General features: G+C 37.0%; 1 protein-coding gene across 1 annotated transcript in view; it reads left to right on the top strand.

The window, feature by feature from the left end:
- Positions 1-25,802, top strand: part of LOC128246699 (uncharacterized) — a 58,368-nt gene that overhangs the window by 6,905 nt on the left and 25,661 nt on the right. The window contains exons 2-4 of the mRNA XM_052965050.1: positions 1,932-2,517; positions 6,123-6,281; positions 20,416-20,473. Coding sequence (XP_052821010.1) covers positions 1,960-2,517; positions 6,123-6,281; positions 20,416-20,473 — 775 coding nt within the window. The 5' untranslated portion in view covers positions 1,932-1,959. The remainder of the gene's footprint in view (positions 1-1,931; positions 2,518-6,122; positions 6,282-20,415; positions 20,474-25,802) is intronic.

The following is a 25,802-nucleotide window of genomic DNA, read 5'->3' on the forward strand; positions in this document are numbered from 1 at the left end:
TCAAATGAATATGACTTTATAATCAATTGAAGCTGTTCAATTTACATAATAATGAACAGTCAGTGTCAACATAACAACCGTCACTTTCTTGTAATTGTCAAACTGTCAAACATAACTTCCAAACTATTCAGACAAACAGTTGCATCCAATAGGTGATATTTTCTACTGGTAATTCAATGTGATGAATTTGATATTTACATTTTTATGTTATTCTAGTTAAAACTTGTGCAAAGCCATAATTAGAGATTAAACCAAGAAAAGATGGAGACAAAAAAAAGTAACGCCCGTCACTTAAAAGAAATATGATTCTAAGATTAGAGAAATAATTCTTGCATTGTATTGTTCATTTCAAATGAAAGTATTAATAAAATGGCTATGGAATCAAGTTGTACATGGACAAATTATAGAAAGGGTCAAGCTTAAGTATAGCCAAAACAAATGTCAACATAACTCCCATCACGTTTGGGTGTTCTATTTTAGTAGCCAAAAAAACCCTTATATATTGCTAAACTATCTTCTTATTGTCAAATACCACTATATGAGATACTTGTTTATTTAATTCAAGTGGAATTCTAGTAAAATTGAGAATTTGTTAATTGGTTTGTGACGGACATAATTATTTCCATTTATCTGAAAATGACCCTTAAGTAAATTAGCAGTCAGCTGTTTTAGGGGCTGAACCAGTAGACAAAATATTATCTCGAATACTATAAGCTGATTTAAAGCTGCACTCTTACAGATTGTTGACAAAAAATTAGATCTTAGATTTTTATATTTAATTTCAAAAAATGATTTTTTATGCATTTTTCTTAAACCATAAGTAATGGTTTAAACCATAAAACATTAGTTTTCAAGCGGAAATATAAAAATCTACAATCCGATTTTTTGTCAGCAATCTTATATCATTGGTGTGCAGATATTCACGCCAAAAAATGCTATTTCCAAGACAAAAAAAAAATGTAAAATTGGTAAATCTGTGAGAGTGCAGCTTTAAGGGTTATGTCAGTATGTATTTACCAAAATAAAGAGTTATGCGACTGCATCGCATTAAATTGATTATTTTGGTAGAAAATATAATAACCGTGAACCATTACAATGGTTATTACTTAAATACTTTTATGCTGTATAATATGTAATAATTTTAACCCCCTACCGATTCCACTGTAGGGGATGTCTGTCCGAATATCATGCACATCATTTTATTTTATTGGTTGCCATGGCAACATAAAGAATCAATTTACTACACTAAGGGTCCTATAATAACAGCAAAAATGTTATCCAAAAATTATAAAAGCTGCTGTGTATAGCACCTATGATACATTTTGCTGCTATAGCAGTGAATACACCAATCTCTTAACTGGATCTTTGCCCTGTATAATGAAGTATTAAAACTTGGTTCATGTAATGTAATATGTAGATAGAGGGCAATAGGGATATTAAGCAGGCCAATAAAAAAAAAATTATGTCGTGAAAAATGTGGTGGCTATTTCAACATTTTCTTAAAGATGCACTCTCACAGATTGAACGTTTTGACAACTTAAAAAAAAAAAATGTCTTGGAACGTCCCAATTTATATCAAAATGAATGGAAACTAGTGATATACGAATGCTTACAACAATCAGATCGCAGATTTTCATAGTTTAGTTAAAAAAAAATGTGTTTTTCTTAAACCGTTAGTAACTCTTTAGCCATAAAACATCAATTTTTGTCGGAAATATGAACATCTGCGATCTGATCTTTTGTCAGCAGTCTTATATCACTAGTTTGTAGATATTTACGCAAAAATTCGCTCATTCCAAGAAAATAAATAAGTTGCCAAAAACAGTAAATTTGTTAGAGTGCAGCTCTAATTTATGCTAGTAAATTGTATAAGAATCGGAAGGGGACTTTTATAATGTAAGTTATACTCAGTGACTTGTTTCTTTTACCAGTTATTGAATACAGTCTAATGGCAAAACAATGGCCTCTTATCGGGATTCGTTGAGGGAAGAGGAGTTCCAGAACTGGATCAAGGCCGCCCTCGCCCTCAAGATCACCCAGGAGGGTTTACAAATTTTTGTGGAGGAGGTGCTGACATGCGTTCACCAGGACATCTATAGCAACGTTAGAACATCCAAGGGTCTTCCACTCGGGGCAACATGTGCGCATTGTTTCACCGAGAACGTGTTGAATTGCCCTACTCGTGGGATATGCACAAGTAAAAAAAACTGCAAATTTCATAACGGCCCTTCAAAACAGTATGTTCCTTGTCCAAATGGGATTTGTGAAGGCGTCCGTGATGAAATAGTTCAACATCACAGGTTTTCGGGACCATCATGGAAGAACACGAACGCAGACAAATGGAGCACCATTCCCTGGGAGATAGCCAAGTGTTTCTTTCCTCCTGATGGCTACAAAACCGTGTCCTCCATCAAAGACAGTGACTTCAACGGCGTGATCAGCGTCATGATGAATTGCGAGGATTTCCAGAACAAGCTGTCGTTTATCGTTGCAACACAGGCAAATTTGTTAACAGAGGTAAACATATGAATCATACTATAATCATATTATGCGATTTCGATGACTTTTTAAAGCTGCACTCTCACAGATTGACAGTTTTGACTTTTTTTCTTTTTTTTTGTCCCAGAATCAGCTTATTCAATACATTTAGTTCGGTCATATATATAAGATAATTCACTAAAAAACAGCAAAAAAAACTCGTTTTTAGCTCTACTGGCCAAAGGCCAGAAGAGCTTATGCGATGGTAATGTGTACGTAGTATGTGCATCCGTGCGGTCGTGCGTTCGTGCGTCTGTAAACAATTGGTTGTGAACACGATACTGTCTTCAGTTTTGATTGTATCTCGATGAAACTTGTACAGTATCTAGATATCCATTAGAGCTCGGTTCCTTTCGAAAACCAGCCAGATCCGCCCATAAATGCCTAGATTATGGGCCATGTAAGGTTTCAAGAAATGCTTTCTATTTTTAGCCAGGTCTGCATGAGCGAATTCTATTTTTAGCCAAGTTTACATGTACATGTAAATTTAAGTCAAGAGTTAAGGGAGACAATTTGCAAGTCTAGGATTTTGAGAGACAATTTGCTTTTTGCTTCTGCAGTTGATTTTGTGAATTACTCTGCCTTGTTCTTGTTGAAAGCCCAAAGGCCATTTTTTAGCTTTAAGTTCTGTAGTTTGCGCATTCATCTTAACAAAATTGGTTGTGAATGTTTAAGTGATGCACCTGGTGTCATTACTGGCCACACCCAGGGTTCACAGGTTTGGTAAACATAAATCTGGAAAGGTTTGAAAATCTTTTTGTGTGTTCGTGCATCCATCTCAGCACAATTGATTGTGAATGTTTGTTCAAATTGATCAATGTTTTCCTAGGATGCCCTTGACTTTGACCTTTTGACCAACTTTTTTATGCCCCCGAAGGTGGGCATATTAAAATCGCACGGTCCGTCCGTCCGTCCGTCCGTCCGTCCGGCTCTGTAACTTTCCCTTGTATGGACAGATTTTAAAATAACTTGCCACATGTGTTCCACATACCAAGACGACGTGTGGCGTGCAAGACTCGTGTCCCTACCTCAAAGGTCAAGGTCACACTTGGTGTTTATTTACAATGGAGTGCTGCATATAAGGACATAGAGTATAGGTTGTCATGTCCGGGCTGTAACTTTCCCTTGTATGGACAGATTTTAAAATAACTTGCCACATGTGTTCCACATACCAAGACGACGTGTCGCGTGCAAGACCCGTGTCCCTACTTTAAAAGTCAAGGTCACACTTAGTGTTTATTCACAATGGAGTGCTGCATATAAGGACATAGAGTATAGGTTGTCGTGTCCGGGCTGTAACTTTCTCTTGTATGGACAGATTTTAAAATAACTTGCCACATGTGTTCCACATACCAAGACGACGTGTCGTGTGCAAGACCTGTGTCCCTGCCTCAAAGGTCAAGGTCACACATAGTGTTTATTCACAATGGAGTGCTGCATATATAAGGACATAGAGTATAAGTTGTCGTGTCCGGGCTGTAACTTTCCCTTGTATGGACAGATTTTAAAATAACTTGCCACATGTGTTCCACATACCAAGACGACGTGTGGCGTGCAAGACCCGTGTCCCTACCTCAAAGGTCAAGGTCACTCTTAGTGTTTATTCACAATGGAGTGCTGCATACAAGGACATAGGGTATAGGTTGTCGTGTCCGGGCTGTAACTTTCTCTAGTATGGACAGATTTTAAAATAACTTGCTACATGTGTTCCACATACGAAGACGACGTGTCGCGTGCAAGACCCGTGTTCCTACCTCTAAGGTGAAAGATACACTAAGTGTTTATTCACAAGGGAATTCTGAATATAAGGACATAACAGTGTAGGTTGTCAAGTATGGGTGGTATTTTTTTATGTTCAGAGGCAATTTAAAATAACTTGCCATTCAGGGTTCGAATTTAACTTTGAGGAGCACTCGCAAAATTTTGCGAGTGCATTTTGAGGCAACTCGCAAAATGTCAAATCAACTTGCAATTTTATTATTTGCTTTATTCCCTTATAATATTGTATAATTAAAGTAAAAATTAACACCTAAGACATATTATGAATATTAAAAAGTATCAATCTTGAGTGACTCGACTACTAGAACTTGTTGATGGCTTATTCTATTTGGGGGGTATGGAAAGACTCGTCTGATGCTGGCAGCTTTTTGATAACAAAGCTGTCCAATAATTTGACATTGTTCACTTTGTATATTTACCCTCGCCATCGGGTAATTTAATTCCCATTCGACAAGCACGCTACAAATTTCATTAAGTCTATAAGTATTAAAAACAATAAAATAATAAATTTAAAATAAAAAAGCAACAGTAAATGTAGCGTGGATACTTTGGACCATGAAATATATCGATCAACGAAGTCTATTCATTTTGACAGGATGATGGGGTTTACATATAGTGCGCAAAAGCGCTGAATTTAGCCAATGATTGAGCTAGGTGATTACGTCATTCGTATTTACTTTGTATTATGCACGCCTCGGAGCATCCCGGAATGATTCGAGATAAAACTCGGCCTTTTCCGTATTTGTTCTATTTTTGAAAACCTACTAGAGCGTGACTCCGTACTGTCTTCTTTATACCGGTAGTGTAAACATGCCACTAATAGGCTGTTTACACTCGACTACATAGCGAAATTAAGTTCATGTTTATTCTTCTTTCCTTTTAACATTTTGTGGTCTAGAAAAAGCCACTCGCAGAATTTTGCGAGCTTGAATAAAAGTCACTCGCAATTTCCAAATGTCGCTCGCATTTTGCGAGTATGCGAGTCTAAATTCGAACCGTGCCATATATATTTGACACGTAAAGGCAAGATCAACTTTTCATGTACTGACCTTGTTCGTAGGTCAATGTCACATTCGGGGGCATTCGTCACATACTGTGACAGGTCTTGTTTAACTTTTAAAACTACAGAAATTTTTACTATAAGTACAGTTTTTAAAGCATTTTTTTTTGTCAGATGACTTTTACTTGGCACATATTAAATTAAATAGTTCATGCAACTAATCTGCTTACAATACTTTCTGGGCTCAGATGTTGAACGTGCTACGTTTTCAGGTAACCCAAACACAAAACATAAACTATATGTCTGTTGCCTTTTACCCATACATACATGCTGTAGATTGATATGATCACAAAAGCCATGCCAGTAGAGCATAGGCCCTTTTGGGCCTCTTGTTTCTAAAAGCGTTACTAACATTTTTAGCCATTAAACATCAATTTTCGAACAAAATAATAAGAAAAACCTCCAGATCAGATCATTTGTCAGCAGTCTTATATCACTGGTTTCCAGACATTAACGCAAACATTGGCTAATTCCCAGACAAAACATAAAAACGTGGCCTAAACAGTCAATCTGTGAGAATTCAGCTTTTAAGAATGTTCATAATAAGTGTAGAATGTTTCAGTATTCACTTGAAGTTGCTCTGATTATTTTGTACATTCTTTACTCTAATCCGAACAACCAAGAAGTCTTAAAGTGAATATATAGTTACTACATATTGCATGATAGTATGCATTTCAATTTGTGCCATCTTCACCACAACTACACGCTATGTTAGACAATACTTATTTCAAACATTACATTTAAGGTTCGGGACATTGGTCGACGCATACGCCATTCCGGTGACCAGAGGGTCAAGGACAGAGAACTAGTGGACTTCCTGGTCAAGCTACGCACCCTGCTGGAGGATAAGACTGAACTAGCAAACCGACCTGAGGCTCTACACGCTGTGGAACAGCTTAAGAAGGTACAAATTTACATTTTAGCGGACTAAACAGATTATACAGGTATGACTTTACAAGAGAGATGGCAAAATTGAACTAGCATACTGGCCAATTGAACTAGCATACTGGCCAAAGGCACAACAAGCCGCGAAACAGATTAAACAGGTATGGCTTTCCATGATAAGGCCACAATTGAACTAGCATACCGACCCTAGGTACGACATGCCGTGGAACAGATTAAACAGGTATGACTTTACATGATAGAGAACACAACTGAACTAGCATACCGAATTAGGGCACCACATTCTGTGGAACAGATTAAAGAGGTATGACTTTACATGATAGGGAACACAGCTGAACTAGCATACCAATGTAAGGCACAACACGCCACAGAACAGGAACGAGAAATGGTATGAGTAAAAGATTACTTTTTGTATCAAATTTGTTCGACGCGTGTAGAAATACATATTAACTTGTTGGAAGGGCACTTTTGAATTATAACGTGTGCACTATTTTTTGTGTAGTTCAGGTATGAATATATTGAGAAGAAAAATAAAAAAAAATATTATGTATGGTGAAACCTCGCAGACGACTTTTGAACTTGACTGCCAACTTCTGCGCATGTGCACACCCGAGTATGACTTATCATGTTTGACACAATTGAACTAGCATACCCTAAGCTCAAAAAAGCGAAAAAGTGCTTCAACGGTATGAACTTATATCCTAGAGGACATAAGGAAACTAGTATACCAACCTGAGAATCAACTGATTGAAGGTATGATTGCACGTGTACTTTTTTGTATCAGATTCGATAAACTCGTGCAAAGATATTTGTCTGCGAATTATATTGTGTGGAATACCTTTTATGTGGTTCAGGTATGAGTTTATTGAATACAATTTAGAAAGGTATGGTTTGACCTCGCAACTAATCAGATCACCGGACTTTAGAATAGGTGGGGGCCCCTATTTGACCATCCACCTAATTAGATCAATGGACTTTAGTGTACATGTAGGTGGGGTTCCCTATTTGACCTTGCACCTAATTAGATCAACGGACTTAAGTGTAGGTGGGGGCCCCTATTCAACCTTGTACTTAATTATATCAACAGACTTTACTGTAGGCGAGGGGGGTCCCTTCATGACCTTCTTCTTAATCAGACCACTGGACTTTAGTGTAGGTGGGGTCTTTATTTGACCGTGTACTTAATTAGATCACCAGACTTTAGTTAAGGTGGGGTCCCTATTTGACCTTCCACTTAATTAGTTCAACAGACTTGAATGTAGGTCGGGGGCCTATTACTTTAGTGTAGGTCGGGGCCCGATTTGATCCACCTAATTAGATCACCAGACTTAAGAGTAGGTAGGGGTCCCTATTTGACCTTGCACCTAATGAGATTAGCAGACTTTAGTGCAGATGAGGGTCCTTATTTTACCTTGCACTTAATAAGATCAACATACTTTAATGTAAGTTGGCGTCCCTATTTGATGTTGCACATAATTAGATTACCGGACTAAAGTGTTCTTTGGGGCCCGTTTTAAGCTCGACTATTAGAAGAGCTATACTACTTACCCTGGCGTCGGCGGTGGCGTCGGCGTTGCGTCACACCTTGGTTAAGGTTTTGCATGTAAATACCTTTAAGTCATTATCTCAGTAAATACATCAGTTATTGCATTGAAACTTTGGATATATGTATTCCCAACTATCTTACATACTAAATTAATGAAGTTATATAACTATTTATTTTAATATAATGCAAATAATAGGCCTTTATTATTCGACTTAGAAATTCTGGTTAAGGTTTTGCGTGTAAGCACACATAGGTTAATATCTCAGCAACTACTTGAGGTATTGCATTGATACTTGATACAATGGTACTCAACCATCTAACCTACATAATTAACCAAGTTATATAACTCTAGTTTGCATTTAATGCAAAATAATTGCCCTTTATTAATCAACTTAGAAATACTGGTTAAGGTTTTGCATGTAACCACATTTAAGTCAATATCTCAGCAAATATATCATGTATTGCATTGAAACATTAGATATGTATTCCCAGTAACAATTTTTTGAATATAATGCAAATTATGGGCCTTTATTATTTGGCTTAGAAATTCTGGTTAAGGTTTTGCATGTAAGCACACATAGTTTAATATCTCAGCAATTACTTGATGGATTGCATTGAGACTTTATACAATGGTACTCAACCATCCAATCTACTTAAAAAACCAAGTAAGATAACTCCAGTCTGCATTAAATTAAAATACTGGCCCTTTTTTATTTGACATAGAAATTCTGGTTAAGGTTTTGCATGTAACCACTTTTAAGTCAATACCTCAGCGAATACATCATGTATTGCATTGAAACTTTACACACAGGCTCCCATCTATTGTACCTTCTTATTTAATCAAGTAAGATAACTCTATCTTTTATAATATATAATTTTTGCCCCTTTATTATGCGACTTAGAAATTCTGGTTAAGGTCTTGCTTTGTAAATAATGGCCCTTTATTATTAGACTTAGAAATTCTTTTTAAAATTTTGCATGGAACCACATTTATGTTGATATCTCAGCACACCATGTATTGCATTGAAATCTTATCTACCAGTGATCCTTCATGTTTCGCCTAAACGTTTCAATCATTACATTGAAAAGCGGCGGAATAGTCGAGCGCGCTGTCTATAGACAGCTCTTGTTAACCTTGCACCTAATTAGATCACCGGACTTTAGTGTTGGTTGGGGTCCCTATTTGACCTTCCATCTAAATAGATCAACAGACTTTAGTGTAGGTCGGGTCCCTATTTGACCATGCATTTAATTAGATCACCGGACTTCAGTGTAGGTGGGGCCCCTATTTGACCTTCCACCTAATTAGTTCACCGGACTTAAGTGTAGGTGGGGCACCTATTTGACCTTGCACCTGATTAGAATCCCGGACTTTAGTGTAGGTGGGGTCCCTATTTGACCATGTACCTAATTAGATCACCGGACTTCAGTGTAGGTGGGGGCCCCTATTTCATCTTGTATCTAATTAGATCACCGGACTTTAGTGTAGATGGGGTCCCTATTTGACATTGCATCTAAATTGATTACTTGACTTTAGTATTGGTGGGGTCCCTATTTGACCTTTCACCTAATTAGATCACCGGACTTGAGTGTCGGTGGTGGTCCCTATTTGAGAACTGCACTTAATTAGATCACCGGACTTTAGTGTAGGTGGGGTCCCTATTTGACCATGTACCTAATTAGATCACCGGACTATAGTGTAGGTGGGGCCCCTTTTTGACCGTGCACCTAATTAGATCACCGGACTTTAGTGTAGATGGGGCCCCATTTTGACCGTGCACCTAATTACATCACCGGACTTTAGTGTAGGTGGGGGTACCTATGTGACATTGTACCTAATTAGATCACTGGATGTTAGTGTATGTCGGGGCCCCTTTTTGACCGTGCACCTAATTAGATCACCAGACTTTAGTGTATGTGGGGGTACCTATTTGACAACTGCTTCTTATAAGATCACCTGACTTTAGTGTAGATGTGGCCCCTATTTGATCATGTACCTAATTAGATCACCGGACTTAAGTGTAGGTGGGGCCCCTTTTTGACCGTGCACCTAATTAGTTCACCCAATTTTAGTGTAGGTGGGGTCCCTATTTGACTTTGCACTTAATTAGTTCACCGGACTTTAGTGTAGGTGGGGTCCGTATTTGACTTTGCACTTAATTTGATCACCGGACTTTAGTGTAGGTGGGGCCCCCGTTTTGACCGTGCACCTAATTAGATCACCGGACTTTAGTATAAGTAAGGTCCCTATTTGATCTTGCACCTTATTAGATCACCGGACTTTAGTATAGGTGGGAATCCCTAATTGACCATGTACCTAGTTAGATCACCGGACTTTAGTGTAGGTGGGTTCCCTATTTGACCTTGCACTTAATTAGTTCACCGGACTTTAGTATAGGTTGGGTCCCTATTTGACCTTGCACTTAATTTGATCACCGGACTTTAGTGTAGGTGGGGCCCCCGTTTTGACCGTGCACCTAATTCGATCACCAGACTTTACGGCTTAGCCAAGATAAAGTGGACACTTGTGCTGCACAAAGGTCAATTTATAAAGTGGTTCGAATCGTTAACATTCAATATGAGTTTGCAAGATTAATGCCTCAAGCATTATGTTCTAAAACTGTTCTTTTGTAGCAGACCTGATAAAAAAGTTACAGACTGATATATATATATATACAAGTAGACGTGTAGGCCTACGGACTATACATATTGAAGCATTACATGTTTTGTTTGGAAAGTAGATGCAACCTTCCTACCTTCTTTATTGCTCATAAAGTACTGGTAATGTGTAAACATTAAACATTTGAGCCAAAAATTTGATTCTGAATCAAATGAAAATATTTATATGTTTAGGATTGCAAGAACCATCAAAAGCAGAAAAGAAGTCACACTTATATTTAGCAGAATCATTTAGATAACAGCTCAATATAATCAAATTTCCTTTTAGATCAAACATATAGGTGTCTTTTGTTAGCATACAAAGTCTTGAATGACTTACACTTCTTCTTTTTTTAAAAGCTTGAATCACAAATTTAGGCTACAGAGGGGCTACGGACTATACAAACACAGTAATCATTCTAGAAACATAATTATATGTTTGCATTATACAGCAAAAGTATTATCTTTAACCAACTGATCGTCCCCAGGCCCTATTATCCCTTGAACATTTACCTCAACGAAATATGTAATTTATGACACTTTATTCCAAAACATGGAAACAACCAGCAAAATAACAGTCATTTCTTGACATGAAAATTATTTTAAGTGCTTTTAGCACTACGTCTCCAACTTAAAAAATTGCTATTAACAGTCAAACTTGCAGAAACAAAAGTAGATGTAAAGAAACAGTAACAGAAGTTTTTTTATCTTGCATTTATACTTGTTACGAAGGGGCTACGGACTATACAGGCTAGGTTCCGCATGTTTTACTTAATATCAAAAGGTTAACAGTTGAAGTAAATTGAAACATTAAATGTTCAAGTGTATGGGGGTTTTAATGGCGTTTTATTTACCTCCAACTTTGTTTCGGTCATGTATATTGTTCGTTTGTAACGATATACGTCATTTAATGTGAATAAATGACATTTTTCAATTTCCATCCTGGTTTGTCAATTACTCGAAACAAATGAACTCAACTCATACTTTTAAGAGAGTACTCATAAAATTTAATTTATTGCCTTAGAAATAAATTTATTTATGATACTTTCAGGGGAAATAACGCATTACGTAGTAAATTATTAGTACCGAGTTTACAATTTTGATAGTATTATTTAACCATCTCATCTTGCGGATAACACAACGCAATAATTTCACAGATAACTTATGCCAACCTGAATTACGCAGAATTTTCATAAGCTTTTTTATCCCACCCTACCTCACCCAATCTATAGGCCAGTGCGTTTTACTTAATATACCTAATAAGGTCCTTTCCATTTTCGCTTAAACGCCATGCCTGTTTGTGTTGATATTCTTTTTCTATTTTCTTTTTATTTTTTTGCTATAATGTTATCTTACATTTGCTATACTGTTATCTAACCATTTGTCTTACATAATGCATTCTGTATTATTTGATATGTTTCATTGGAGGGCGTTTTATTTACCTCCAACTTTGTTTCGATCATATTGTTCGTTTGTAACGATATACGTCATTTAATGTGAATAAATGACATTTTTCAATTTCCATCCTGGTTTGTCAATTACTCGAAACAAATGAACTCAACTCATACTTTTAAGAGAGTACTCATAAAGTATATTTACCTGTTGTAACAGTGCTTTCAGGGAAATGCACTGAACTGTTTCACAAATGAGCATTTCTCAGAAAATTATCTCATAAATTGACGAAACTGAAACACATATAAGCATCAAAGATTAACCAATGTTTGATTTAATTTGTGTTAATAATATTTTCATGCCAATACCCGGTATATACTTATTTCTTATTTATACATAAATATTGACATTAAACTAAGTTGTATATTGAATACCAATCTTACTTAGATTTGATTGGGCTATCATCTGTCATTATCTGCTTTGTATCTTTGTGCCATTTATGTGCAAATTTCAAACTATTTAAACTGGTATTTCATTTCCTTTTCTTTTTTTAACTATAAGAGATGCATTCTCCATATAAAGAAAGCCAGTGTTAATTCATTCAAATGAGGAAGATTCATGAAGGCTTTTTTACCCCGCAAAAGTTTCAAAAAATAAATGCCAAAATGGTGCTTGATCTATATGTTAAACTAAATATAAACCTTAATTAATGCAAAGATAATTAATATTATCTCTTTCACCAAACAATTACGAAATACTTTATGAAATATGGGTACATATTATAACGAAACGGCAAAGTTGCAATTTATCACAGTTACTTTCTTTTTCGGAATGTCGGTGTAACCGCATCTCTAGCGTTTCGCATGAATTTTATTTTGGTTTAAATGTGTTTACATGTGGGAATTTCTACCAAATTCATTTTAATCACAAATTCATTTAGAATGGCTCAAATGGAATATTGTCATTGTTCACATTTTATACTAATTAATGATCAAGTCTTATTGCAAATTGTTTTGTAAAATAGAACACACTACTATTTTATGCTAAAAATTGTGTTATTCTGTGCTTGAAAATAAATTTAAAAAAGCACTTAAGTGACTATAGTGCTTTTTTAAATTTATATTCAAGCACAGAATAACACAACTTTTAGCATGAAATAATGCATGACGTATCAATACGTATTATTGGTTTCTTATAATTATGCAAATTATACACATGTTAACAGCAATAAAAAGCTAACAACACACTAAGTGATTAAATTTGCATTGTTTAATGCTCATAAATTTATCACTTTTTAAAAAAAAATGTTGCGCGATAAATTGGGAAGTTGTAATTGAGCCTCTGCCTACATACCCCTTTTGATTTCATGCTAAACTTCCCGGTAAAACTGTCACAGGGCTGAACTGGCGTCGGGTTCCTTGGGGGGGGGGGTGCAATACTGATGCGCAGTCTTTCGCTAAGACTTGGGCGCAAGCCCGCTAACGCGGTCACAGGGAGTACTCCGAATAATTGGGGAATTAACTCGGTAGAGCCCCTGTGCCTCCTCGCTCTTAGTCCCTGCTAACAGACACCGTTGGTCAGCTTTAGAGTGATTCTGTTTGGCTGCTGTAGTTTCAACACAGAGACTTGTTCAAGTTTTCTGTTCGTTTATTTTGTGTATAAAGTTCCTTTCAACTCAGAGATAACAAATAACAAGTAACATTAATCCAATTGTAAATTCAGTGTAAAGGTTTGTTTCATGTACAGTGATATATGAAATCTTCATATGTGGCTGGACTATTTAGAAGTCTCTGGTTATGCCACTGTGGCTACGGTTATGCCACTTAGAAGAATTCAGGTGTTTCCTAATTGAAAGTCAAAAATCCAGAAAAGTCCTTTTTCTTTTCTTCTAAAATTCTCTATAAGTACCTATTTACAAAAATGTCCTCCCCCAATGATAAAATGGTAGGAGGGAACATATTAAATTCAACCAATTAAAAGACCTTTAACAAATAAGGAAAGGGCCCTATGGCCAATTAAAACTTATAATATAATTATGCAAATAAGAAAAGAGTGTAAGACTTGTTAATTACTCTAAAAACTTTGATGTCTAGGTGTCAGGTGGCTCACTGCACCGTACAAAGAAATGTGCTAAAATGACTGAATAAACAGTAAGCCAAAACGAGATTAAACAATTGCAAAAACAACAATAGTCCAGACTCAATCCATATTATCACAATCCAAAAGAACCTAATTTCTTTAACCAAACAAAAGCGATTAAAACTGAAATTGCAGAATACTTTTGAAATAGTTTCAAGATGTCTTTTGATACATAAAAACAACAACAACAACTGCAATATTAAACAATTAGCAATTTTAGCAAAATGAAGAATTATGCATTAAAAAAAATACACAAATAATTTCACCTTAAATTTGCCTTACTACAAAACACTAACAAGCTAGATATATCACACACACAGACATTTTAACCCATAAGTACTTTATACATAAAACAACCAAGTGCATTTGTAGTTCACGAATAAACATCGACTGTTGATTGATATTATGTTAGTACATATACATACAATCAACCTAACTGATGTTGAAAGTCCACATGCACAGTATGAAGTACAAAACATGGAACAGAACGAGAACAAATACAAAAAAGTCTTTTAAATACTGACATCAAGTAGATAATTATGACATAAAAGCAGTATAGTCCGTAGCCCCTTTAACTATCATTTATGTGTTTATACTTATGTCAGGGGTTTCAATAAGCGGACGTAGACGTATTATACGTCCGGAAAATCGCCAAAAAAGTCCCAGAATTTGACCCCGGGCGTTTTGAAAATTCCTTAAAATAGCCTTGTACGCCCCTTTTAATGAGACCGGACGTTTTCATATGCTGTGCACCATTGACTGCTTAAAATATGCCGTACTGCCCTTTCATCTTCCCACATACCTTGTACGTGTCATAATTTATGAGCTTATTGTGTGTAATGAGCAGACGACCTGTGTATTCATAAACGGCCATCTTCTAATCCGATAATAAGGAAGAGCCAATAAGTGAAACATCACCAGGAGACGGAGCTATTGAATGTCAGCCATTCAGAATATACAATGAGAACTCGTTCATTCAAAGATGAAAGTTCGCAAAATGTTATAGAAAATGTGAAGAGATGGTGAAAAATGTTGTCAAACACTATTAAACCTTTCAAAATAATTAATAATTGTATTGTGCAGACGAGACTCGCTTTTTTAAATATTGTTGATTTGAAGCAGACGGTCACTGCCGATTTGTAGACATAGGAAAGCTGCCGCTAACACAATCAATTAAATCAATTTATCAGTAAATGTGTTGAAAGTGTATTTGTAAAATATTCTTGATGAACATTCCTTTGTAACCCCCAAAAATATTTTGATGCTTTATGTCCCGTTTACCTATCACGTCTACGATCATGTCAAAATTCGCCGAAAGCGCCATTTTGTCGGAACAATTTTCGGAGTTATTTTATCAATGTTCTATTGCTGTGTAAGTGTTTCTTTAAGCAAGGACAGTGATTTTTAGTGTCATTTTATTCTAATACATCAACATATTAAGCATAACTTTACAAAAGACATTAAATAACAGCCAGACTGAATGTAACATTCGTACCCAATCCCGATCGTCCCAACTAAAATTCGTCCCCTACATCTTTTTTATTTTTTATGCCCCCACAAAGTGGCGGCATATAGGGTTGCCCTTGTCCGTACGTACGTACGTACGTACGTCCCGAAGATTGTTTCCGATCTAATTCTTGAAAACCGTTTGTCCAATCCTCACCAAACTTTAAACACATGTTTGTGACCATAATATCTTGATCAAGTTCGATAGTCATGGAAATCGCTTTAGTCATTTAGGAGTTACGGCCCTTTTTTGCCAAAAATTCCCGAAGATTGTTTCCGATCTAATTCTTGAAAACCGTTTGTCCAATCCTCACCAAACTTTAAACACATGTTTGTGACCATAATATCTTGATCAAGTTCGATAGTCATGGAAATCGCTTTAGTCATTTAGGAGTTACGGCCCTTTTTTGCCAAAAATACTTCAAAAATATATGTTTCCAATCTAATTCTTGAAAAGTATGTGTCCAATCCTCACCAAACTTTACATACATGATTGTGACCATAATATCTTGATCAAGTTCGATAGCCATGGAAATCGCTTTTGTCATTTAGGAGTTACGGCCCTTTATTTGCAAAAAAAGACTTGAAAAATACGTCCCGAAGATTGTTTCCGATCTAATTCTTGAAAACTGTTTGTCCAATCCTCACCAAACTTTTAACACATGTTTGTGACCATAATATCTTGATCAAGTTCGATAGCCATGGAAATCGCTTTAATCATTTAGGAGTTAGGGCCCTCAGATTATCCTGAATAATCATTATGGCTTATTTTCTGTGACAAAAAATCGAAGTGGGGGCATCCGTGTCCTATGGACACATTTCTAGTTTTTTGTATATTGATGCCAGTTTAATTGTTTCAAATGCCTAACTGTCTGGGTTTTTTTAGTTTTACATGAAATTTAGGAGAAAAATGAGACATTGCACTAAAGAAGACTCCAGACAAGTACAGTCATATTACCAAAGACAAAAAGACAAATTTTAATTTAGATATTTAAACACACCCTTCTAAATTTTGTGAAAAAGCAACAACATTTTGTACAAGTCTGAAAATCATGGAAAATTATTTAAATTGAGTATGAAAATAAAACATTCTACGAGAAAACCTGACAATCCCCTTTGTGACAGGAGCGGACCCCTTCCACTCCCATCCCCCTGCGTCCTTAGGCTAGACTCTTGTTATGGTTGAATATAAACAATAAACATAAATATAAACATTTTGAATTGTGCACCAAACGCGCTACTTTACCTACAAATTCTATGAAAATTCCTAAAAATTCCTGAAACACAGACATGGAATTTTAAAAAATTCCTGATTTTGGGTCTTATTGAAACCCCTGTTATGTCGAACAGATTATAACTGAACACCAAAAAATGTGTATAATATCAATATGAGGCTATTAAACAACATTGAAATTACATTGTAACACCATAATATTGCACTGAATGAATCTTAAACACAACTGATTGTTATCTGCTCTGTATTGACGGATTCAAACCTTCATTATGTACATATATTTAAGACAAGTCCTTATTTCTATTCTCCCTTTAACTATGTTTGCTTTCACTTTACATTCATGATTCTGTTTTATTAAAAGCTAGCTGTAATTATGATCTGACCTTTCAATTTAAAAATAATTTTGAGGGGGGCAACGGACTATACAGGGCTACGGAAAAATAGTTTTGACTGTTGATTCTTCATTCAGTTTGCTAGCTGCTAAATATTTTTGTGATAGCTTGCTGCCATTGCCTGGGAGTATAAAACAGATTGTCATTGTCATACATAATCCGCCCGGTTAGCTCAGTCGGTAGAGCGTTGGACTGTTAATCGGACAACCAGGGTTCGATTCCCGGGCGAACCAGGTCACTTCTGTTGTGATTGGTTATGAAATACTTTCTACGACCATTCGCACTGTACCACTGCCCCTGGCATGTACAGAAGTTGTCAGTTCCTTGCAGAAGTGAAGGCACCTAGTACTGGTTCACCGCCCAGGATAGGTGTGTGGTGGTTGAACTGTCACTCTGGGACCCTTCAATGTGCTCACGCCGGGACCCGGAGTATAAACTACTAACACCACCATACATAATCATGCATGGTGGGACATTGTAGGACATGTTGAAAAGTGGGGCTACGGACTATACAAAAAAACGTCATTTTCGCAAAGTCATGTGAAACGAGTTGAAGACCTTTAGTAAAAATGTTTGTGATTTTCATGTGTTATAATATTCTATGTATTCATAATACGTGTTCTATCATTCAATAAACAAAGTTTAGTAGTACTTTTTCATTGTAGAGTAAGTAAGGGTGAAAAAAGGAAAATGTATAAGAAGTGTACACATTTACAATTTTCCACATATCTTCATCAATTATTGTACAATTTTCATTCCGTAAAAAGTAGTGTAAATAAGAATGGTGTCCTTAATTGGAAAACATTATTTTAGCAATGTATCCAAGATGGCCTTTATGAGCTGTATGTTTAAAAAATGGTTATTTTTTGGTGCAACAGCATAACATCCAAAATATGGCCATTTCTGGACCTTTCAAACGGTATATTTGGAAAACCATTGAGTAAACATATATAAAACTATATATTGCTGGAAAGGTCTGATCGGGTACTATCAAAATACACTAAAGTGTCAAAGATCTTATGTAAATGAAAGCCAAAACAAGCATATAACATTGGAAAAGTTAAATGTCCACTTTATCTTGGCTAAGCCGTTTAGTGTATTCGGGGGTACCTATTTGACCTTGCACCTAATTAGATCACCAGACTTTAAAATAAGTGATGTCCCTAATTGACCTTGCACTTAATTAGATCACCGGACTTTAGTATAGGTGGGAGTCCCTAATTGACCATGTACCTAGTTAGACCACCTGACTTTAGTATAGATGGGAGTCCCTAATTGACCATGTACCTAGTTAGACCACCTGACTTTAGTATAGGTGCGAGTTCCTAATTGACCATGTACCTAGTTAGATCACCTGACTTTAGTATAGGTGGGAGTCCCTAATTGACCATGTACCTAGTTAGGTCACCTGACTTTAGTATAGATGGGAGTCCCTAATTGACCATGTACCTAGTTAGACCACCTGACTTTAGTATAGATGGGAGTCCCTAATTGACCATGTACCTAGTTAGATCACCTGACTTTAGTATAGGTGGGAGTCCCTAATTGACCATGTACCTAGTTAGATCACCTGACTTTAGTATAGATGGGAGTCCCTAATTGACCATGTACCTAGTTAGATCACCTGACTTTAGTATAGGTGGGAGTTCCTAATTGACCATGTACCTAGTTAGATCACCGGACTTTTGTTTAGATGGGAGTCCCTAATTGACCATATACCTAATTAGATCACCGGACTTTAGTATTGGTGGGAGTCCCTCATTGACCATGTACCTACAGTACACTCAACGAGTTAGACCCACTTTCCGTTTTCCTCCGCGGATTTTCGCTATCGCGGCCAACGCAATGAATTTATCGTCTGTCCGCGTTCCTCGGAGTTGGAATTTAAGGCCCTCGGAGGGTGATCGGTCGGCCGAAGAATGACGAACGCGGCGTTCCTTGGAAAGGTAACCTCCGCGAAACTCTGCGGACATTTGATAAGAATCTACGCTAAAGTTATTTTTTTATTAAAAATTTCCATCGATAATGACGGCTTCAGTAAATTTCTATTATTGTTTTTCCTCTGCCCGTTTAACATGAAGTTAGCTTACCACAAGAATGCAGTCGTATTTCACTATTTGCACATGCATCTTATAAACGTATATTTTACTAATGACTGAATACATTGATAAACACATTTCACCCGAAAAAGGCTAGGTTACTTATTACACATTTTCGGAAAATCAGGAGGTCAAACACGCGTTCAAAGTTCACAGCCCATGGTTGAAGCCTTGCCTCGTTTTCTGTGGAAAAAATCCGTAATACTTCATAGCTATTTTTAACCACCAATAATAAAAAGTATATTCTATATAATGTATTGATCACGCGCGTGACGTCAGAGGTCATGGTTCAGAATCGTGTAAAATGTCTGCTGTTTTATGATGCAATACAATTAGTGGCAATTTATCAATGATTCAATGTTTACTATAAACAAGTCAAGACAATATTCAATTGGCGTTTTCGGACACAAAACAAATTAAACGCTGGTAAGAATCTTGTACGATTAATAATGTACATAAGCATAAAAAAAAAATTCTAAACAAGAGTGATTTCTTGCTTATCTGATTAGACACAGAGTTCCGCCGAGGGGTCATAAAATCGGACGATTTTCAACGCTATCGTTCATGTTAAACTCGGCGGAAAACCAGCCACTCGGAGGAACTCGGAGGGATTTTAGCGAGGGCAACAGTTTTACCCTCGGAGGAAGTCCGCGATCATCGACTTTATCCCTCGGAGTGAGCGAGGAAAGTGGGTCTAACCTGTGGGTGTACTGTAATTACTAGTAGATCACCGGAATTAAGTGATGGTGGGGTTCCCTATTTGACCTTGCATCTAATCAGATCAACGGACCTATTTGACCTTATTAGAAGCGAGGCCAATCCAAGGTAGCGTACCAATGAGTCACGACCCATGACAGACCCATGACACAAATCGTCAACTGGTCTGAACCCTCCCACGTCTTAAATGTACGAAGTGATGGCTTCGAAATTATTAAGTCGTGGCAAAAACATGCAAGTCGTGGGAACGAGTAATTTAGTCGTGATCACGAGATAAAAAATAGTTTTATTTACAAATGTCACCTCTATGACAACGTACATACACTTTCTAATGTAGTAAAACTGTTTTCCGTTCAAATTTTGTCTTTAATATAAGTTTATAGTTTATATTATTTTGTAAAATAGCCTTTGAATTATGGGATGCTTAATGTCTTGATCTGTTTTGTTGACAGCTGCAAACAGACGATTTCAAGATCAGTGCTGAGAACGAAGGGGAGCTATTGAAGGAAGGTAAGAGACGCTTTTGATCAAATTGACGTATATGGATATGGAACTGTGTGTAGGGTGGTTTATGTAAAGAATAAACCTTGGGTTGCTTATAAGAAGTAGGGTGTAGGTCACTGTTTCTAAGAAAGAAAAATGGTTTCCGCCCACTTTTATTGCATGGTTTATGAAAATAATATTATGCTATTTCAATAAAGCGGAATCATAAATATAAGTATACAATACTTTTAATTAGAATTGAAAAGAAATAATTGTAAAAGCGCGATTTTTAAAGGAACTATTTGACGTCGATAGTGATTTAAAATGACTGCGCTTTATGAAGTCAGTACACAACGTTGCACGCGCTTTTTGCTGAAATGTACAAAAGTACGTTTTCTACGTCAATTTTCCCACTAATTCATAATTTTTGGTATGCAAGAAAAAACATTTACATGTTTTTTCCGGTCCGGATCGAAAAATCCTACCCTCGTGCACGCTGCGTGACCGGTAACTCGGAAAGCCTCGTTACCGGCTTACGCGCGTGCCCTCGGGTCGGATTTTTCTATCCGTACCGGAAACACATGATAGATACTTATAAGAACTCATACAACTTTTAACTTATACAACCATTACACTATTGCTGCCTTTCTTCTTGCCAAGCGTCTTGTGATATTTCTGCTTCTTATCAACTGTACCAAGCGTCTTATGATATTTTTGCATACCGGACGTGTGTTTCCGGTTATGTCACCAGTGCTGGAAAACCCCATCTTACACCCCCTATGTTAGATGAGTCACGCGCATCCACTTTTAATTTCTTTTATTGTTTGGTTTATGAAAAGTATATTTAACCATTTCAGTAAAGCGCATTCAAATTTATAAGTATGCAAGACTTTTGATTAAAATTGGAAATAAATAATCATAAAAAACGCGATTTTCAGAGTAACTATTTGACATCAATAGTTATTTAATATAATTGGTTGTCCGGTTTGCGCAGTGGTTAGCGCACTCGCTTCTCACCTAAGCGACCCGGGTTCGATTCCCGGCTTGGGCGCATGTGAGTTTGGTTTGTGGTCACCAAGCCGGACAAATGGGTTTCCTCCGGGTTCTCCGGTTTCCCCCAAAACACAAGACCACACTCTCGCGTAATATCGTGCCAACGAGAGTGATTAATATAATGTTGTAATAACTTGTTTCACAATCGTTGTAAAATAAATATGTTTAAACTAAAATAATTGCGGTTTATGACGTCAGTAAACGATGTCGCACGTGCTGGTTCGTAAAATGTACATAAGTGCGTTTTCTATATCAATTTTACCACAATTTGATAATTTTAAATGTGCAAGAAAAAATATCGATCATGTTTTTCCGGTCCGAATAGGAAAATCCGACCCTCGGGCACGTTGCGTGGCCGGTGACTAGGCAAGCCTCGTTACCAGTTTACGCGCGTGCCCCCGGGTCGGACTTTTCTATCCGTACCGGAAACTTGTGATATATACTTATAATGTTGCTTCTAATCGTCTTATGATAATGCTGCTACGTTTATTCTGCAACAAGCGTCTTGTAATATTGCTGCTACTTATCTTCTGTACTAAGCGTCTTGTGATAATGCTACTTCTTATCTGCTGAACTGAACGTCTTGTGACAATGCTGCTTTTTATACGCCCGAAGGGTCGTATTATGTTATGGCCTCCATTGTCTGTCCGTCTGTCTGTCCGTCTCTCCGTCCGTTAGCAATTCCGTGTCCGGGCCATAACTTGGTAACTAATAAAGCGATTTTCAAGTAACTTTATACAAATCATCACTACATTAAAAGGATGTGTCGCGCGCAATTTCCAGGTCCATACCTCAAAGACTAGAATCACCATGGGGGTGCGTTAGCAAATCCGTGTCCGGGCCACAATTTGATCACTAATAAAGTCATTTTCAAATAACTTTATACAAAGCATCATTACATTAAAAGGATGTGTCGCGCGCAATTTCCAGGTCCATACCTCAAACACTAGAATCACCATGGGGGGACGTTAGCAATTCTGTGTCCTGGCCACATCTTTGTTACTAATAAAGTGATTTTCAAATAACTTTATACAAATCATCACTACATTAAAAGGATGTGTCACATGGAATTTCCAGGTCCATACCTCAAAGTCTAGAATCACCATGGGGGGGACGTTAGCAATTCCATGTCCAGGCCATAACTCAAAGACTAGAATCACCAATGGGGGGCGTTAGCAATTCTGTGTCTGGGCCACATCTTTGTAACTCGTCCATTAGCAATTCCGTGTCCGGGCCATAACTTGGTAACTAATAAAGCGATTTTTAAATAACTTTATAAAAATCATCACTACATTAAAAGGATGTGTTGCGCGCAATTTCCAGGTCCATACCTCAAAGACTAGAATCACCATGGGGGGCTTTAGCAATTCTGTGTCCGGGCCACATCTTTGTTACTCGTCCATTAGCAATTCCGTGTCCGGGCCATAACTTGGTAACTAATAAAGAGATTTTCAAATAACTTTATACAAATCATCACTACATTAAAAGGATGTGTCGCGCGCAATTTCCAGGTCCATACCTCAAAGACTAGAATCACCATGGGGGGGGGGGGGGGCGTTAGCAATTCTGTTTCCGGGCCACATCTTTGTTACTCGTCCGTTAGCAATTCCGTTTCCGGGCCATAACTTGGTAACTAATAAAGCGATTTTCAAATAACTTTATACAAATCATCACTACATTAAAAGGATGTGTCGCGCGCTATTTCCAGGTCCATACCTTAAAGACTAGAATCACCATGGGGGTGCGTTAGCAAATCCGTGTCCGGACCACAACTTGGTCACTACTTAAGTCATTTTCAAATAACTTTATACAAAGCATCATTACATTAAAAGGATGCGTCGCGCGCAATTTCCAGGTCCATACCTCAAAGACTAGAATCACAATGGGGGGGGGGGCGTTAGCAATTCTGTGTCCGGGCCACATCTTTGTTACTAATAAAGTGATTTTCAAATAACTTTATACAAATCATCACTACATTAAAAGGATGTGTCACATGGAATTTCCAGGTCCACACCTCAAAGTCTAGAATCACCATGGGGGGGACGTTAGCAATTCCATGTCCAGGCCATAACTCAAAGACTAGAATCACCAATGGGGGGCGTTAGCAATTCTGTGTCCGGGCCACATCTTTGTAACTCGTCCATTAGCAATTCCGTGTCCGGGCCATAACTTGGTAACTAATAAAGCGATTTTTAAATAACTTTATAAAAATCATCACTACATTAAAAGGATGTGTTGCGCGCAATTTCCAGGTCCATACCTCAAAGACTAGAATCACCATGGGGGGCTTTAGCAATTCTGTGTCCGGGCCACATCTTTGTTACTCGTCCGTTAGCAATTCCGTGTCCGGGCCATAACTTGGTAACTAATAAAGCGATTTTCAAATAACTTTATACAAATCATCACTACATTAAAAGGACCTGAAGCCGAATCTTCTTCGGGCATATAATGCTCCGTTTCGCGGTGCTCTTGTTATTGTCTGTAACAAGCGTCTTGTGATAATGCTACTTCTTATCATCTGCAACAAGCGTCGTGTGACAAAGCTGCTCCTTATCTTCTGTACTGAGCGTCTTGTGACAATGCTGCTTTTTAGCTCGACTATTCGAAGAATATGGAGAGCTATACTACTCACTCAACCGTCGGCGGCGGCGTCACCCCTTGGTTAAGGTTTAGCGTGCAAGCACACATAGGTTAATATCTCAGCAACTACTTGAGGTATTGCATTGAGACTTGATACAATGGTACTCAACCATCCAACCTACTCAATTAACCAAGTTAGATAACTCTAGTTTGCATTTAATGCAAATAATAGGCCGTTATTATTTGACTTAGAAATTCTGGTTAAGGTTGTGTGTGCAAGCACACATAGGTTAATATCTCAGCAACTAGTTGAGGTATTGCATTGAGACTTGATACAATGGTACTCAACCATCCAACCTACTTAATTAACCAAGTTAGATAACTCTAATTTATATTAATGCAAATAATAGGCCTTTATTATTCGACTTAGAAATTCTGGTTAAAGTTTTGCGTGCAAGCACACATAGGTTAATATCTCAGCAACTACTTGAGTTATTGCATTGAGGCTTGATACAGTGGTACCCAACCATCCAACCTACTTAATTAACCAAGTTAGATGACTCTACTTTGCATTTAATGCAAATAATAGGCCTTTATTATTCTACTTAGAAATTCTGGTTAAAGTTTTGCGTGCAAGCACACATAGGTTAATATCTAAGCAACTACTTGAGTTATTGCATTGAGGCTTGATACATTGGTACTCAACCATCCAACTTACTTAATTAACCAAGTTAGATAACTCTAGTTTGCATTTAATTAAAAAATAGGCCATTATTATTCGACTTAGAAATTCTGGTTATGGTTTTGCGTGCAAGCACACATATGTTAATATCTCTGCAACTACTTGTGGTATTGCATTGAGAGTTGATACAATGGTACTCAAACTTTCAACCTAATTAATTAACCAAGTTAGATAACTCTACTTTGCATTTAATGCAAATAATAGCCCTTTATTATTCGAGTTAGAAATTCTGGTTAAGGTTTTGCGTGCAAGCACACATTATTTTAATATCAAAGCAACTACTTGATGTATTGCATTGAGACTCGATACAATGGTACTCAACAATCCAACCTACTTAATTAACCATGTAAGATATCTCTACTTTCATTTAATGCAAATAATTGCCCATTATTATTCGACATAGAAATTCTGGTTAAGGTTTTGCGTGCAAGCACACATAGGTTAATTTCTAAGCAGCTACTCGATGTATTGAATTGAGACTTTATAGAATGGTATTCAACCACTCAACGTGATTGAATAACCAAGATATATAACTGTATTTTGCAAATAATTGTCCTTTATTAGTAGACTTAAAAAATCTGGTTGAAATTTTCCATATAACCACATTTATGTTACTATCTTAGCACATCATGTATTGCATTGAAATCAAATCTAACAGTGATTCATGCATGTTTGGCCAAAACTTTTCAATCCTTACACTGAAAAGCGGCGGAATAGTCGAGCGCGCTGTCTCTGTGACAGCTCTTGTTATTGACTGTTACAAGCGTCTTGTGATAATGCTACTCCTTATCATCTGCAACAAGCGTCTTGTTATAATGCTGCTTATTATCTTCTGTAACAAGCGTCTTGTAATAATTCTGCCTCATATCTTTATGTACCAAGCGTCTTGCAATAATGCTGTTACTTATCTTCTGGACCAAATGTCTCGGTAAAGGCTGCTACTTATCTTCTGTAACAAGCATCTTGTGATAATGATGCTTC

This window comes from Mya arenaria, chromosome 9, assembly GCF_026914265.1.
Source record: "Mya arenaria isolate MELC-2E11 chromosome 9, ASM2691426v1".
Taxonomy (NCBI): Eukaryota; Metazoa; Mollusca; class Bivalvia; order Myida; family Myidae; genus Mya; species Mya arenaria.